The following is an 18438-nucleotide window of genomic DNA, read 5'->3' as shown; positions in this document are numbered from 1 at the left end:
CCCATTATTTTTGCCACAGGCCAAGGAAGTCATTACCCATTCCAGGAGCCTTCGTCGACCTGTCTGTGAGCCTCTACCCTTCCCCCAAACTGCCCTCAACACCTGCCTCGGAAGCTTTAAAAAGCTCAGGCGAACAGGACTCAGCTGAGACTCATTGAAGCGGAGTCCCAGAGGCAAAGCAGATCCGGGTACAGGAAGTGAATCAGCTCCAGCTGATTTCGGTGGACAGTGCCAGCTGAAAACCACGGTATCTCAGGGCCAAGACAACAGTCCCCACCCATCGCTCCAGCGTGGCCCCCACCAAGCTCTCCTCAACCCACCAGCAAACCACTTTCCTCCCTCAAACTCACCACATTCCACCCTTTTCATCTTTACCACCAAGTGTCCCTTGCCTGAGGTGCCCTGCAAACTCAGATTCATCCTTCCAGACCTATCGCCGACATCATACCCACGACACTTTCTCTGGGACCCTCGCTCTGCTCCCAGGGCCTGGTCCGTATCCCCATTGACTCAGTCTCCCCATCTCGCTACCCACTGCCGTGGTTGGTACCCACCACACTGCACACACGGGCTTTGCTAGTGTCTTGTGCGGAATTGGCAATGGCTTGGAGACTTTATCGAATGCTTGTGATCCGTCTGTCCTTGCTTCTACCCTCGTGCCCAGTGGGCAGCCTGTCCCTTCTGTGACAGCTGTTGTTTGCTTTGCTTCGTCCTTTAGGGTGGAAATTCCCTTTAAACTTCAAAGGCCCTATGGCTCATAACCTGACTCTAAGAAAAGTGTTTAACCCTCTGAAAAGCAGGCTTATCCAGAAATCCATTTCTGAGGCCCATATTCAGCTACCAGAGGGGGGGCTGCCAGAGCTGGTCACGGTAAATGAGCTTAGGCACAGAGGTTTAGGGCTAGAACGTTCTCAAACATCCTTTGAAAATGAGCTTCCTTCTACTTCCTTCTCTGCCCCCCACCCCCGTAGAACCCTTGAAGGGTCAGCTGAGGTTTTCTCCACCCTGAACCTTCGGGGCAATATGGGTCCTACAGGTGAAAGAATGCAAGAAGCAACTCCAGTTTCCCACAAGCCCTCATCTTGGCCAGTGGAGGACAGACGCTGGGGTCAGAGGACACGGGGGTGTGCGGCTGCCATCACAGATGCCTCCCAAGTGGAAAGACCATCAGTGGGGGCCCCCTATGTCAGAGCTAATCAGAGTGGTCAGTGATCCAGCTGCAGCCCCAGTCCAGACCCACTGAGTCAGAAGGTCTGGGGGTCTGCTCAGCACGTTTGACGAGCGTGTTCAAAGCCAGGAAGTACTGACAACCAGCAAGACTCCTGAGGCACCAAGGTGAGGAGCTTATGTGCAAACAGAAGAAGAGAGGACACAGAACTGGGGGCTGTACAAAGGGACCTTCAAGGCAGATGAGGAAATGAAGCGCAGGCATCCGCCTGGTGAAGCCGGATCAAGACTAAAGAACTCAGGCAGGTCTCTGCAAAGACGTCCTCCTCAGGGAGGCCTGTGTGGCCCCCCAGCTCCAGCAGCGTCTCTACCTCCATCTCTTAACCCTCCTGTAGTTTTCTTCTAGGGCACTTAACACTTCTTAGAATTGTGTATTTCTGTGTTGTTTATCGTCAGTTCCACCAGTATAAAATAAGCACAGGGGCAGGAATAATATGTTTATAGCAGCAGAACCTGACACACACTGATGCTGAATCATTATCTGTTGAATGAATGAATGAATGAATGAATTACAGCACCCACACTCCATTAGTGCAAGGACCATGTCTAGCTTGCTTGCCTCTGAGCTCACCTCTGTCTCTCCAGTGCTAAGCACACTGCCTGGTAAGAAGCAAGTAGACAAATTCCTGTGGAAGCCACGAGCAGGCATATTTTAATGACCAGCCCCAACCCTGGAGCCATACGTCACTGAGATCACCGGCCATCAGCTCCCGCAGTTATTATGCCATTGCTCAGTGTGTGTGGGGGGGAGGCGGGGGGGGATGTGCTAAAACATTGAAAGATTGACAAAACTGTCTTCAGAGTATGTCTTGGCATTCAGCCAGAGATTAAAACTGGGAAAAGCCAAGGCAGTAAGCCACACGCCGGTCCTGGAGGGGAACTGCAGCTTTTAGGGCATTTGTCCTCCCCACTCACTCACTTCTGCTCCCAAATACCATTATTTGCCACCGTGCAAGTAAGAGACCACACCAACCAAAGTCCACTATAACGCACAAAGTTCACCTCCACTGCACTTAGGTTACATTTAGAGTTCAAGTGCACTTAGGTGGGGAAAATAACACAAGGCAATTCTTTTCCAATCACGTGGCTTATTATCTTCTTCTTGAATAGGAATTTTGAGTTACTTCAATGGTCACTGATTTGCCTACAGAAAAACCTTCCCAAGAGACAGGAAAATAAGCCAAAAGGATCTGACCTGAGGATAAAACAGATCAGCGTCTGAGCTGAGCACTTTCAGGAAACCAAGGGGCCCCACAGAGTGGGGGCCAGGAAAGGAGGGAATATGAAAAGGAGTCGCAGGGAAGTCTCTGGGAGGAACCAATTATCGAGAGAGAGAATCAAATTATTTAAAGTTGAAATGAGTGAGAATTTATTCACAACATATGCGGATCTATGAAAATGATTATGCAAATGGCTGGAAAGAGGGCACTTAAAAATAGCAGTAACAGGCAGCTTTGGTTTCCAGCCTGCTGGATACTAGTCAGAACTGAGCTAAATGCGAATCCACTTGGTCCCTTTTGGTTCCCTTTATTCTGCCTCAAAACACCAGCAATTTTTTTAAAGGGGAAGAGTTACACCTCTTCCCTCAAAACGCAGTTGTACAGGGAGGTCATTAGCCTCAGGCTACCTTAGCACCTGGGTCATAAAAGAGAAGCCCTCCTTGGTGTTTCTTTCCAGAGAGGAGCTTCGTGTTAGCAAAACTTTAAATATTATATACATATCAGTTTGTATTAGCAAAACTTTGCATATTATATATATACCAGTTTCCAAAGATTTCCAGTAGGTAAAGTGCTAGGCTTTTTTTGGCCCTAATCCCATATATTTGTTACCAAAGATAGACTGAAAAAGCTTGCGGTTCCAGTGCTGTCTTTCCCATTCACACTCTGCAACTACTATTGCGTTGGTGTGCAGGCCCCCAATACATGAGGTCGGACAATTAAGTTCACGAATGCATCCTAGAAAAAGTGCTCCATACCTCATTGCTGAATATCACTATGGTCACCTTTGAAGTACTCCCCTTGGGAAGCTATGCACCAACGCCAGCGCCTAGTCCACCCTTCAAAGCAATTTTGGAACTCTTTTTCTGGAATAGCCTTCAGAGCTGTTGTCGTATTACCCTTGAGGTCCTGAATGCCATCAAAATGTCTTTCTTTCAATATCTCCTTTATCTTTGGGTAAAGAAAGAAGTCATTGGGGGCCAGATCAGGTGAGTAGGGAGGGTGTTCCAATAGAGTCATTTGTTTACTGGCTAAAAACTCCCTCACAGACAGTGCCGTGTGAGCTGGTGCATTGTCGTGATGCAAGAGCCATGAATTGTTGGCGAAAAGTTCAGGTTGTCTAACTTTTTCATGCAGCCTTTTCAGTATTTCCAATAGTAAACTTGGTTAACTGTTTGTCCAGTTGGTACAAATTCATAAGGAATAATCCCTCTGATATAAAAAAAAAAGGTTAGCAACATCATTGCAACAAGTTCACGAACTTAATTGTCTGACCTCATAGATGGGCAAAATTGCAGGTGACAGGGAAGTACCCTCTATGGTGTGGAGCTCAGTGACACGCTTTGTCCTGCAGGTTATCCAGCATCTCAGAAACTAGAGACTATGACCATCCCTCCAACTTCCATTAACCAGTCACCACAACCCACTCCACCCCAAGCTTATGCAGTCCCAACACTGGGCTGGTCTTGCCTCGTGCGATGATTGCTCAGATGGGCCGTCAGAAAGTTCTCGAATTTTTCTCCTAGTGTCCGCTTCCTCCTGCCCAGGACATGCTCCCCACTGTAGCCATGAGGGCGAATTTTCAACTCCACATAAGGAATGGAGAATTCGTGTCCTTTCCACGGCTCCCAGTTCACGCCCTACATAAAAAAGCCAACATCAAATAGAGGCACTTGGGAGGAGGGCAGGGTGGGTTACAATACAAAGGAATGCTTCCTTGTCAGGGAAACGGCACACTCACTGCTTAGGGGAGAGAAAAAGAGAGACAAGGGGTGACTGGGGTAGTTACAAGGCAAGCGGGGTGGACTCGAGAAACATGCGCCCTCTGCTGGGCAGCTGGGGTTAGACAGGCTGGCGGTTTGGAAGCCGCAGGGGTGGGAGGACCCGGGATGTGAGCCCAGGACGGGGGTGAGGCCTGGGCAGGAGCAAAGATAACACAGGGTCAACCTGGCCAGCAATGATCAAATTATCTTTGCCTCCCTCCTTTCCTTTCCAAAAAATTAAAGGCAAAATAGACATATTAATTGGCCAATTGTGTAAAATCATTTTCAATTTAGACTGTTTAGATATTAGCTCTGGGGTAAAGAACAGCCCGCTGAAAACTAAATTTCACTTTATGTCTTTTGACTACTGAGCGCAATAATATTTAATTCAGTTGATAACCTTGCAACCTGGCCAATAAAGAGCCCAAGTGACCAATTTTATGTATTTTAATTTGTGAGGTAAATGATAAACAAGAAACTAAATGCCTTGCAGACTCTGAAAAGCACATTAACCAGATGAATGTCTTTTATTAGCAAATACAGGGATGGTTTCGGGCATGCTGGCCGCTCGTTTCAAATATCTGACCTCTCTCCCATCACTGGCTTGCGTGAGTCAGCCCACATGCTGCCACCGTGATTCATGGGCCCAACCCCCTCAGCTTCCCGGGGGACACATTTCTTCTTCCCTTGGAAAAACCAAAGCACCAGGAGCCCCTGCAACCTGGTCAGGACCAAAGGACTCAAAATGAGCCTGGACTTTAGGTGCGCTAATACCTACAGTAATATCGTTACAAGGTGAGTTCTAGGGAGAGATTAGATGCAGGACTCAGGACGGGAGATTAGAAACCCAGGATGGGGACTTCGAGAGTTCTTGGAGGGGACAGATTAATGATGAGAAGGAACAAGAGGCAACTTTTAAGAAGCCAGAGGAAGCAGGCAGGAGATGCCGAGAACCTGGTGAGGAGTCAACAGCAGGTTCACAGGTCATGGAGGTTCGAGGAATTGCTGGCAGGAAAGTTTCAGGGTGAGGGAGGGGAGAGGAGGTCTCAAGAACGCTTAGCCTACGTGCATACTCGTCACCTGGGAGACCGGCTTAGCATCGTGCTCTGGGCCGACTCTAGGGGTTTGGGATGAAACGGAGTGAAGACTGGGCCTGACCTAAGGAAGGCTTTGTTTCCCTGGTGATCAAAGGACTTGAGGAAAACAGCTCTGGTTAACTGGGAGAACAACTAGAAAGAATGAGGAAATGTCTGTGTCCCCCTCCAAATGCAAGTGTGGAAGCCCTAACCCCAGGGTGATGGTATTAGGAGGTGGGGCCTTTGGGAGGTAATTAGGGTTCGATGAGGTCATCAGGTTGGGTCCCCCATAGTGGGATTATGAGGATTATTATTCTAAGAAGAGGAAGAGACACCAGAGCACTCTTATTTCTCTCTCTCTCCCCCTCTCCTCTCTCTCTTCACTATGTGAGGATTCAGAAAGAGAACTCTCACCGGGGGCTGAATCTGCCGGCACCTTGACCTTGGACCTCCAGCCTCCAGAAGAGTGAGAAGTACATGGCTGCGGTGTAAGACCCCCAGTTTACAGTATTTCATGCCAGCAGCCCAAACCGACTAAGCCAGTGTACATGTGTGACCTGGTAAAGCGAGGTGGGGTGGGTCCCACATCCTGTGTCTCTATCCAGCAATGAGCAGCCGGAGCTCCCGCCTACCTGCACGGAAGTGTGTGGCACAGTGGGAAACGCAACGTGTGGAGGACTGCCACAAATGGGGGGGGGGAACCTCAAGGCCATGGAACCTGGAAAAGAAGCCCTATTGCCCTGACTGGAAGCCTCAGAAGGAGAAAGCAGCCAAACCAAGCTGGAGGATGTCACTTTGGGAACTGAATGTGGGCAGAGCCTGGGACAAAAAAAGATGTTCACCTGTCACCTACCTCACTATGCTTGGTCTCCCCGTATCTGCCATTGGGGTTGGCCAAGTGGCAGTTCTTGTACCACCAGCCGCCATGATGCGTCAGGGCACAGTTGCTGAGGGCAACATCATTGTCTCTGTCAAAAGTTGTAAACTTCCATCCGTTGTGGTAAGTAAGAGCGTCCCCTGCAGGAGAGAAGAGAGGCCACGTTTCACCGCTGAGAGGGTGACCACACTCTGGCCCGAAAGAGGACTCAGCAGAAAACTCTCTAGGCATGAAAATGCCCAGGATCCAGTCAGTTATGTCACAGGATTCCTCTCTCAAAATGCCCAAAAGACAAAGACAGGATACAGACGACAGATTCTCTTGCCTGCTCTGCCATCCAAACTTCAGGCCTGTTTCTCCAATCGCCTTCAGAGCATTCCACGTAGGAGCTTCACAGTCATGTGAAATAGCCACATGTCCAATACCAAACTCATGCACTCTCCCCATAGTGCCCGAGCGCCCTTCTCACAAGCTAACCCCTCTCCCACCCTCCCTGTCTCGGCTCAAACATCGTCCCAGCCACCCAGATGTAGAGCCCCCAAGCCACGTCGGCAATCCCATTGTACGCCTTTCTCAAGCCCTTCCTTCTGAAGGTAACCTACGTGCACCCCTGCTCCCACGGCTGCCACCCTGGGCCTTGTCTCATCTCTTTGGGCCTTTATGAACACAGCAGCCTTCCTAGCCCTTCTGAAGTGTAAGCATCCATTATGTCAGGCCTCATGTGCCACTTCCTACCACCCGGAGGAGCATGGCTCCGCTGTTCCCAGCACAATCTCACGGCCCACTGCACGCACCAGCTTCTCTCTGCCCTTCATCAGTCCAAATCCCAACCATGCCTCAAGGCCCAGCTCAACCCACTCCTAAGGAGGAGTCGCCTTATCAACCCTCGCTCGCCCCTCCTGACACACATGCCTGAACTTCTAGAGCCTTCCTGGGCTCACATACACAATTCAGTGCTTCATCGCATCCTGTCTGTTAATCTGTAATTATTTCACAGGTACTTCTGCTATTTCCCCATCATATTTGTCATCCTTTTATAAGTTTGCTTTTTAATTCAGCTCATAAAAGGAAATAAGGACCCACATCAATCCCAGGTTTAATTAAGTTCTGTTTCTACTCTAACAACACTTATATTTACATCTGGTCTCTGAGTTTACCAGGCACCTTCACATATATATTCTCACAAGCCTCCGGGTAGATCGGGAACATTTTAGTCCCATGAGGCAACAAACTCACGGAGGTTAGACTCTAGGGACCTGTCAAGGAGCCGACCCCTCCCACCTTGTCTCCTCTCTTGTCACTGTGTCACCAGGCTCACACCTTCACTGACCCCAATGGAAGCAATTTGGGTCTCGGAGACTATTCTTTACAATATAAAACATCCTTAAAATTATATAGAAAGGTCTTGCCAGAAATACCGTATTTTAAACTCACCTATTCTGTTCCAGGGCCCACGCTAAGCATTGGGAAATAAGAGCAAATGCAAAATTCATGTAATTAAAAAACAATTAAATCATAAAACCTGAAAGACATTTTGTATTAGCAGTCAGATACTTCAGATTATGGTGTCTGTTCGCAGTCTTCTGCCATTACAGGTCGTTGAGCAGACAATTTTTGAGAAGGCCTGCAAGGTCTGCAAGAGTAAACTCCAATGGCCTTGCCTCAGCTCTCCCTACCACGTATGAGACTCTTTGCAAAAGTTACCTTATAAGACTGTCCATTTCCATGTGAGCCTAAGGGGAGCGACATGTCTTAAACAGTCAGTGGATCTGGCTGATAACACATTCCTATCTAGTTACATCCAAGTCAAAAACATGCAAAATGAAACAACAGGCCCACTTATTAGGGTTTTAAAATCTATAAATTCAGGTTTAAGTATAACATTAAAACAATAACCACCCTCCCCTCTTAAGTACAACATTCGATGGGATAATCCCCGTATTTCCATCACGATGCTCAATTTTGTTCTTTCCCTTCATAACTGAACACACCATCAACTGGCTCAAACCCAGTGAGCAGCTTATTGAGGCTAAAGATTCTGCTCCCGGCTCAGCTGCTCATTTCTGTGTTGTCACAGTCGTAGGAAGTTAATGAGATGGATGCTTTATTGTTTGAATCAGCACTTTCGTTTTTCTGTCTTCGTTTATGGCAAAGTGCCGACCCACTATTTAAATAACACACACACACACACACACACACACACACACACACACACACACACACTGCTGTGCAAAGATGGCTGCCACCCCGCTGAAGCTGAGTGAAAGGTGGGCAGGACCACGCTGTCACTCACAATGTGGGTTCATCAGCCAATGTACAGCGACCTGAATTTGTGGAATACAAGAGGAGGGTTTTCATTGGCTGGAGGTGGGGTGGGCGTTGATGTATAACATACAAATGTTCCGATTTTATGATAGTCAAGGATTGCTTTAACGACTTGGTTCACTCCCAACCCCCTGCAGGGAGCAGGGCGTGAACTGTCAATGAGGACAATTCCCCTTCGCAGGACATTCCGTCCCCTAGATCCATGGCACATGGCAAACCAGGGCTTAGACACACAGAGCAAGAGAAACCAGCAGGAAGGAAGCTATTTCTTACCTGCTGTGCCCCTGTATTTCCCAACGGTGAGCTTGTAGCGCTCCCTGGGGGAGGCTACCTGGAAGAAGTCATACACGGCGTAGGCGGACTCGTTGGCGGTCTGCAAGTCCACTCTCACCTCGTACCGGGTGGGGGTCCCAGTGGTGAGATTGTGCAGCTTGTCCAGTCCTGCAAACGAGGAATTCCAACCCCTGATCAGCTGGTGTGTGTGAGCATTCACCACCGGCATCCGAGACTTTCTAGCCTCTACCGCCTCTGCTTTCTCTTAGGGGGGCTCATTTTCTCCTGTGATTTCTTTGGCACTTAGTATAGAAGCCAAGTCCTGTAGGCGGGCACAGTGGGGTCCTCATAGGTTGAACCTGACCCACTGACGCCATCACTCTAAGGCATCAGCCGTCCTATTTGTCGTCCACTTATCTCGCCAGCTGGGAGAGGAGATCAACTGGTCACTCTACAGTCTCTGAAGGGACTTCGGACCAAGCAAAGCACAAACCTCACCTACTCTTTCAGGCACTGAGTCATGATGATGGATTCCTTCATCTCTCAGTTGGTGCTTGTGGCTCTTTCACTCTCCATGAACATCCACCCCAGAACAGAGCGGGAGGAAATGAGAGCAAACTGTCCCATAATGACTGGCATTACGGACAGAATTTCTGGGACGACTTGTCTGATCTCCCCATCACAGCCCAGAAGCCCAATTGATCAGCTCCTGTTCTACTCTGTGGTTTTTAAGAAGTTTGGGCTTCAGGCAGATCCTGTGGGGCTCAGGTACAGCATAAAGACCCTCTGGGACAGTCTGACCCAGCCCAGAGCTTGGGAACCTTCCCAGTGACCCGGCCCCAAAAACACACAGGTCGGCAGCATCCTCAGCGTGTCCCTGTCACTTGGACCTCTTCCTGACTATGGTGAGCTTCGTCGAGCTGCCTGACCAGCTTTTCGAGGGGGAAATCTCCCCTTCACATCCCAGCCCTCCTGGATTCCCAAAGATCATACCAAGCCAGAACTCCTTCATGGGGTCCCCAAAGCCTTCCACGTAGGTCCGCCAACGCTTGAAGAAATCCAACTGCCCGGTGTTCCGCCTCTGGAAGACCTGAGAAGGGAGATGGATGTTTCGCTGACACACTTGAACAGTCACGACTGAGGGACAGAGGACAGTGGCTTGAACGGGGGCTGCCCTCAGGATAGACAGTGTGAGGGTCTTGCTTATAAGAGTGCTTTGGAGAGAATAAATGTGGGTAAGACATACATATAGGGCATGATGAGACAGCGACAGACCCACGAGCCTTCACAGCCATCAGCCTTAGCCTAACCATGCCGGCTTTATCCCAGGCGTGAACTACTTCCGGTTCTATTCCTACAGGGGGTAGGATTTCTCTACACACAGCTGCAGGCCACCGGAGTGCCTGTGTCTTGTGGATAAAGAAGAACTAGAGTTCCCAGGGCTCTGGGTAACTCACAGTCCAGCCGCCTCCATCGGTGTCCATGTCACAGTACACCTGCAGGGGCCAGCTGGTGTCACCGTGCAGGTAGATGGTGTACAGGCCACTGGCGACGTCGCTGTTCTGCTGAACTTGACTGCAGTCCGAAGGATGTGGGAAACGGGCACCAACTGGGAGCCAAACAGGGGGACGGCATCGTTAAGAGACAGGCAAGGGAGAGGGCAGCGGGGCGAGTCCCTATTTTAAGTTAATTTATTGGTTTAGGGTTAGTCACAACCCACGACCACTTTGCTTCTCCCAAGTGTTCACTCATCTTATTTTTCTCTCACTCTGCTCTCATCGAACCCTATAAATGGACCACAAATAAGGTCAAATTCACATCACTTCCACCCCTGACCCAACTGCCCTCCAAAACAACACTCCTGTTCACTCTCCTCTGTAGTCTCTCTCTCATGGGATGGATTTCTCCTGACCCCATTTCCGTTTCCCCACGCCTAGAGAAAGCCATAGCTCTGCAGCCTTCGCTCCTCTGTGGACAGCATGTCTGTCCTCTGTCATGCTCCTCCCCCTACACTCTTGTTCCGAGTGCGGACATATTACCTGTGGAAAGATTGGTGGCTACACTCCTGCTCCAGTGATCCCCCTTAAAGGCCACCAAGGAGATGGGGTAGGTGACGCTCTGCTCAAGGCCTTGCAACTCCAACCTCTGGTCCCCTTGTCCGAGCCGTACCTCCTGCCCAACAAAGGAGACAGTCGGTCAACATTCAGTGTGTCACCTCCAGCACTAGGTGTCGGCAGCATTCTGCTAGTCACAGAAGCTCTCTCCCGGCGCAGGGTTTTGTCCCTTTGAGGGCTCAGTGGCAGCGCAGGATCCCAGTGGGTCCCAGCCACTGCTGTGAAAGGCCATGCTGTGTAGATTCGGCAGCGCTGGGAGCCAGCGCCCCTGGGGCAGCGCCAGCCAGGCCTCCCGGGACCTCTGCCCTCCAGACACACACGGGGGCACTCAAGGCCAGGCTGAGGAGGGAACAGGGAAGGGAGGCAGGGAGACAGTTGGTTTCTCAATAAACTTCCTTCTGACCCTGTCTTCCTTCCTCTAGCAGGGCTGTCCTAAGCATTAATTGAGATAATGAATAAATCAATGTGCCTTTTGTTCCTTCCTCCCTTCTTTCTTCCTTGCCAAGGAGAGAGATTACTAACTTTCCATTGGAACAAGTTTTACAAATTTACTGGCCTTAAGATTCCAGGTGGGAGATGTCACCCTTGAAATAAGGGTTAACCAATTCATTCAACAAATCTTAATTGAGCACTTACTATGTGCCAGGTTCTAAAGACTTTACATACAATGATGAACAAAACAGGCAAAACACCCCTGTCCTCATGGAGCTAATGTTTACTGGGGAAGATAAACAATAAACAAAATGAGCTGGGGCCGACGTGTGGCTGGCAAATACGCAATCGTCAGCTAGGAGCAGGCACTGAGGTTAGTCCTATTGGATGACAGCTCACTGTTCACAAATGACGTATTTAGCACAATCCCTTGCACACAGCAGGTGATCAATAAGAATCAACTCATTTATCAGCAGCTTGTCATGAGCCCAGAAATCGAGCTGGTTGGTCCGAGCCAGTTTATACAGAAGCCAAGCACAGGCGCCAAGTACGGACGGGGAGTATCCAGTACCTTCACAGTACCACCTGGGAGCTGGTAGGTCAGAAGGTAGCCATCAATCTGAGCAGAGGGGGGTGTCCAGGTCAACAGCCCACCAGTCTGTGTTACAGCAGACGGACGAAGGTTTCTGGGAGGGTCGATGTCTGCAGAGCGAAAGTCAGGTAATTATTATTACTAAGGTGCATCTGAGGTCAGGTAATTTTTGAAGTGTTAGCTTGTATTTTCTCCCTACATATCCTTCCATTTGTCTTCTTCCCTTCAAGCCGGTAGCAGGCTCTTTTCTTTCTTGCCACCAGGTCTTTGTGACCTTTGTTTCCTGGACCCACTGAGGACAAGGATTAAGGAGCAGGCACGTGGGTGGGGCCCACATGGAGTGAACCTGGGCTCCCACTTCCGGGCAGAGTGGTGGGTAGGAGGCTAAACTAGCCGACAGATCCTGAGGTGGCCGGGCTCCCACAGTGGCATGGAAATGAGTAAATGCAGATCAGAAAAGTCCCCACACATGGAAACCAGGATGTCTCAGCAAAGAGCTACCAAGAAAGGTGACCGAAATGCAGGATGAGCTGCTTGCGCCCGGCACTGGGGAACTACCCAAGGCTTTACATACAGCCCCGGGGAAGGAGCATGACCTTAAAGGCACTGAGATTTCTGCCCAACAGGCAGAGTGGGGCTTACAATGGACATTAGGTTGGTATAGAAATATAAAGTTCTATTTCTTACGTATCTAAGCGGATGGCCTTTAGATGCATACTGTGTACAGGAAGTGGGGGGAGATTTGTACAAAGGAGGAGTGAGAGGAGGGAAGGAGGGAGGGACGTAGAGACGGCAGAGTTTTTCCTCTGGTTCCCATGCACTTTCCCACACAAACACCAGTGGGAACACACAGGCACACATGCACTAGACCAGGAAAATTAAAGCTGGGCAAAAATTGTAGTCAACACCATAGTACTTGGTCAGACAGCTCATTTTTTTTTTAAACCAAATAAGCTATGAGTAGAAATTTCCCTGTTGAAAAGTCATTATCATAGAAGGTGATTTTCATTTCTAAGTTCCCAAAAAAGACGTCTGCAGGCTATATTCTACCCAGTAGCATTTCATCTGAGAAATGAAATGCATTTTAATAGAAATCAGGCAGCTGCTGTTTTAGGATGTTTTGACAAATTTTGAGTTTCTGTCATGTCAGCGTGGTTTGACTTTCTAAAGCGTAACATTTGGTATGGATTTCAGTGTATCCATCACACGAAAAAAACTGAACTTCTCCCTTGCAAAATCAAAGGAAAATCTGAATGATTTAAATATCTCAAGCTGGCTTCTGCCACCTCTGTGACTGCCCACCATCCCCACATATGGGCTTGAGATGTGGTCTTCGTTCCTTTCACATTTCTATGAAGTAGGAAGATGCTAACGTTGTCTTTAAATATGGGGAAAGTGAAGCAAAGAGAAGATAAAGAAGGAAGAGAGGAAGGAAGGAACAGGGGAGGGAGGAGAGGAGGGTGCAAAATACTGGCTACCCCTGAAAAGCATGAGGATGAGAGAGTCTGGGATGTGGAAAAGGGTTTTTCCTTCTACACACCCTTGCTCAGTTTGAAACTTTTTTACATAAACACGTATTACCTTTTTTGGTTCAAAACTCCAGTTAATTGTAACTAATAAAAATAATAAAGAAATTCAAGTCACCTCTAAGTCCAGTGGCCACACATGGTGGACTTGGCCACAGAGGGGACGGCCAGGCCTCGTCCAGACTGTCTAAAGGGGCCCGCGGCTCTTCTCAGGTCCCCCTGAGACCCGATGCCATAATGCTCAGCGAGACCAGCGGCCCCGTCACACACACAAAATACAGGCCTCCAGACCCCTTCATCATCGACTGGAGAGGGCAGGTGACGGGGGAAAGATGCCCCACCACTGCCCCAATCTGGAAGATGGAAACAGAAGAGGCTCCTGGCCTCCCTCTGAGCTGAGGCCCAGGCAGCTCCTCATATCCGGGGCGCTGGGCGGCTGGAGGGGGTGGCCAGGGAGGCTACCTTTGCAGGACCATTTTGCAGTCACACAGGCTTACTTTGACATCGGTTCTCCTACCCTCTTTCATCTTAATCTGAACTGTCAACGTATTTCCTCAAAAGGCAAAAAGAAAGAACCCTTTTGAAGAAAGTCCTCAGGTGAAAGAACTGCCTTCCTGGCTCTTCCCCCCACCCCCAGTTATGGCAGAATACTCTTTCCTGACACACGTGAAGGGTTCTATGTCCCGGTGTCTCACAGTACCTGTCCAGGCCTTGGTGTCGGCCTTCCTGCTCTCCTGGTCCCCCTTCTCAGCCCACACGTGGACCGTGTACTCCACGCCCGGCCTCAGGCCCGTCAGGACGGTGCTGTTCTGCTCCTTCCCCACAGGAACCTCCCTGGTGTCCCCATCGGGGGAGGTATAGCGCACCATGTATCTGTCAATCACAGCCTGCACCGGGTCCCAGGAGACGGTGGCCGTGGTCTCCGTCACCCGGTTGGTCACCAGGTTTCTGGGGCTGTCAATGTCTGAAAGAAAAAGTGTTGCTCAACATGCACTGTTAATGGGCCAGAAAGTACTGAAACTCGTGGCCATTTTGCTTGGGGTGAGACCCTTTCACGTTTTTCTATCTTTTATGCTCTAACTGTTTCGTGGACATGTCTTCCCTCCTCAGGTTGACTTTGGCTCCTCAAAGAGAAAGCATAGTGGACCAAAATCTGAACACCCACACCATTACCTCTACCAAGATTTAGCAAAACAAATCTTTTAGTTCATTTAGTAAGTGTACATCGAACTCCCGCTATGTACAAGGCATAGAGCTGGGCAGTGTATGGGGTCCAGTTAAAGAAGATGTGGTCCCTGTTCACAAGCTGCTAATAATACTGTTTCTAGCATCACAGCAATGAAGACCTCCCATTTCATACAAGAAGATTCTACCAGCCAGATGCAAATGTAAGCTCCTAGAAAAGGAGGCTATGTCCTATGCCCCTGGGGGTTCCTACTGCCTAGCAGAGGACCTGGCAAATGGAAAGTTCTCAACACATGTTGTTAAATGAATCAGCAAAAATGAAAACCTGGTTTTAATGTTCTTCACAATATCACCGATTCACTTGTAATGCTCATTTGCTGGTTAAATCACCATAGAATTATCTGGTCACACATCTATTTCACAATAAGATAAGAATATAACATAGAAGTCACCCTTACCCTCAAAACCAGAATTATCATGATTCATTCATAGCAAAGCAAACCACGGACATCTACTTTCTCTGATAGCTGTCAAGCTTACTTTTAGGAAGGTAAATTTTCAACATCGTATTATTAATATTAACATCACTTGATTTTCATTTTCTGTTCCCACTCACAAACTCAGTAGGAGACCCTCAGCTCTGTCTACGAGAAGAGATTCTTGTATTCAGAGGAACAGTGGCTCGACATGACCATCCCAACGTGGCAAAACTATAGTTTGCAGATGGCAAGGAGGACCTGACTCATAAAGAAACTGGTTCAAGGGAAGTGAGGGAAGGTGTATACAATCTACTATAAGCAACCTCACTCTGCTCTTCCATAACTTATCGATTCTGCCAGTGTCAGAGCAAGAAAACTAAACTTGACCAGCCATAGGTTTAGCATGGCAGGTCTTACATTCCCAAAGAACGAGGCTCCATTACCTGTCGGGGCCTTGGTGTCGGCCTTCCTGCTCTCCCGGTCCCCCTTCTCGGCCCACACGTGGACCGTGTACTCCACGCCCGGCCTCAGGCCCGTCAGGACGGTGCTGCTCTGCTCCTTCCCCACAGGAACCTCCCTGGTGTCTCCATCAGGGGAGGTGTAGCGCACCATGTATCTGTCAATCACGGCCTGCACCGGGTCCCAGGAGATGGTGGCCGTGGTCTCTGTCACCCGGTCAGTCACCAGGTTTATCGGGCTGTCGATGTCTGAAAGGAAAAGTGCAGTATTAACAAACATCAAAAAGTGACATTATAATGGTCAGGGGGAGGCAGCTTCCGGTTCTTAGGGTTTCCCTTCCCGTACACTGGTTTTCAGTGGGTCATGGGCACAGACCTTCTCTCCACAGCTGGTCCTCAAGGAGGCAGCACAGGACAGAAAGAGCACTGCTCAGAAGAGCTAGGTGGGTTCTAGTTGCAGCCGAGAGACACAGCAGAGAGGCAGGACGAGCCCTGGCTGGAGCCAGCAGACCAGGTATCGAGGTCCAGCTCTGCTATCAGCCACCTATGGCCTTGAACAACCTGCTGCCTCGGGCTGAGCCTCAGTTTCCTCATCTGTAAAATGGGGGCCCACTAAGTAGAGTTTAAAGTACCGTAATACTCCATGAATACGCCACAAATCTGACTCATGAAACATCAGTTAACTTTGTGACTTGTCGCGGTCACACACATGTGCTTGAAGTTGTTTCTGAACTGTCAAATGGAAATATTGATTCCTGCTCTACCTATCTCAACAAGTCTCCCTGAGGACCAAGTAAATGAGGAATGTAACTCTCATTCATTGCTAGTGGGAATGTGAAATAATGCCACCGCTCTGGAAGCAATCCAGCTGTTCCTCAAAAAGCTAAACACAGAGTTACCACGTGACCCAGAAATTCCATTCCTAGGTATTTGCCCAAAAGGACTGAAAACACGTCCACATAAAAATCTGTACACCAATGTTCACATCAGCTTTATTCATAATAGCCAGAAAGTGGAAACAACCGAAATGCCCATCAACTGACAAATGGATAAACAAAACATGTTATATCCACACAATGGAATATTACTCAGCAATAAAATGAAGTACTGATACAGGCTACATACAGCACGGATGAATCTTGAAAATATCATGCTTAGTGAGCGAAGCCAGTCACAAGAGGCCACATACTCATACTGTGTGAATGCGTCTACATGACATGTGCAGAATAAGGAAATCTATAGCGACAGAAAGCAGTTTTTCCTAGGGCTGGAGGAAGTGGGGATGTGGAATGACTTTTCACCCTTGTTAGGGTGGTGAAAATGTTCTGAATTAAGTAGTGGAGATGGAGACACGGCTCTGAGTATACTAAAAAAACCACTGAATTGTACACTTAAAAAGGGTGAATTCTACGGTACATAAATTGTATCTCAATAAATCAGTTCTTTAAAAATGAGGGAGCAGACGAAAGAGCTTTAAAAATTGTGAAGTGTTCTTATACATTAGTGCAACCTCAGAGCCCTCAGAACAGAGCACAGAGTACTCAAAAGAGGATTTACCCACTAAGAAAGCAATCACCCTTCCTTGTTCCAAAGAGATTGCAGCAAAAGCCACTTCCCTAAAGTATTTAACCCCCAGATCCTAACATATATTGTTTCTTCATATTTTTTTCCTTTCAAAAAGAAATATTTAATAATTGATCACAAAGGAAACACACAACGGGGAGAACGGCAGATGGATAGGACTACTCACCATTTATCTTTACAAAACCAACGTATGAGGCCAAATATGAGCTCCTCATTTTGAGATAACGTGTGAAAGGAAAGTGAGGGAAGGTGTGTGTAGTTTGGTGAGAAGTCTGCCACGCTGCTCTTCCATAACCCAGCGATTCTGCCAGTGTCAGAGCAGGAAAACTAAACTCGACCAGCCATAGGTTTAGCATGGCAGGTCTTACATTCCCAAAGAATGAGGCTCCGTTACCTGTCGGGGCCTTGGTGTCGGCCTTCCTGCTCTCCTGGTCCCCCTTCTCGGCCCACACGTGGACCGTGTACTCCACGCCTGGCCTCAGGCCCGTCAGGACGGTGCTGCTCTGCTCCTTCCCCACAGGAACCTCCATGGTGTCTCCATCGGGGGAGGTGTAGCGCACCATGTACCTGTCAATCACGGCCTGCACCGGGTCCCAGGAGATGGTGGCCGTGGTCTCTGTCACCCGGTCGGTCACCAGGTTTTGGGGGCTGTCAATTTCTTTAAGAAAATGTTTGGAGAAGCTTAAGTTTTGAAGCCATGGAAGAGAGACCCACCAGCCCCTCACCTTGACTTCACCTGCTGGAGCACCCTAGGCACAAGGCAATGGTAATCCCGTACTGAGTCTCTCCCTGAGTGGGAGGCAAGGGAGAAAGTGGCCCCTAGTTCTCAACTGCAAAGGGCTACTCGTCACAAACTTGACATACTTTCAGCTCCCTACAATGTGGGAGGAGCGATGTCTTCCTAGCTACACTATGGTGCATCGAAACAACCAATCAAACATCTGCCATGACGTTCAGGGTACCTAATTGATCATTTTAGCAAGGGCTACTTCACAGGTGACCATTCTAAAAGCATTACTGGGGCAGCTGGATGGCTCAGCTGGTTAGAGGGCGAGCTCTCAACAACAACGTTGCTGGTTCAATTCCCGCATGGGATGGTGGGCTGTGCCCCTGCAATTAAAGATTGAAAACGGCAACTGGATTTGGAGGTGAGCTGCACCCCCGCCCCCCACAGCTAGATTGAAAGACAACGACGTAGAGCTGATGGGCTCTGGAGAAACACACTGTTCCCCAATATTCCCCAATTTAAAAAAAACACAGTATTATTATAAGCATTGCAATGAACACATCCTCCGAACGTCTCTGCTGAG

At 48.8% G+C, this 18438-nt stretch overlaps 1 protein-coding gene across 2 annotated transcripts in view; it reads right to left on the bottom strand.

The window, feature by feature from the left end:
• Positions 1–2569: 2569 nt before the first annotated feature.
• Positions 2570–18438, bottom strand: part of TNN (tenascin N) — a 39515-nt gene continuing 23646 nt past the window's right edge. Inside the window, exons 10-19 of one of the 2 annotated variants that reach the window (XM_019734627.2) lie at positions 17523–17786; positions 15530–15793; positions 14123–14386; positions 11876–12006; positions 10798–10930; positions 10216–10367; positions 9752–9848; positions 8759–8926; positions 6137–6300; positions 2570–4084 (exon numbers count right to left, since the gene is read on the bottom strand). In XM_019734627.2, coding sequence (XP_019590186.2) covers positions 3884–4084; positions 6137–6300; positions 8759–8926; positions 9752–9848; positions 10216–10367; positions 10798–10930; positions 11876–12006; positions 14123–14386; positions 15530–15793; positions 17523–17786 — 1838 coding nt within the window. In that variant the 3' untranslated portion in view covers positions 2570–3883. The remainder of the gene's footprint in view (positions 4085–6136; positions 6301–8758; positions 8927–9751; positions 9849–10215; positions 10368–10797; positions 10931–11875; positions 12007–14122; positions 14387–15529; positions 15794–17522; positions 17787–18438) is intronic. The other variant, XM_074322237.1, reaches the window with a different exon arrangement.

Source organism: Rhinolophus sinicus, linkage group LG17 (assembly GCF_036562045.2).
Source record: "Rhinolophus sinicus isolate RSC01 linkage group LG17, ASM3656204v1, whole genome shotgun sequence".
Lineage (NCBI taxonomy): Eukaryota > Metazoa > Chordata > Mammalia > Chiroptera > Rhinolophidae > Rhinolophus > Rhinolophus sinicus.
Note: the sequence above shows the minus strand (reverse complement) of the source record. Positions and strands in the feature narration are given on the sequence as shown.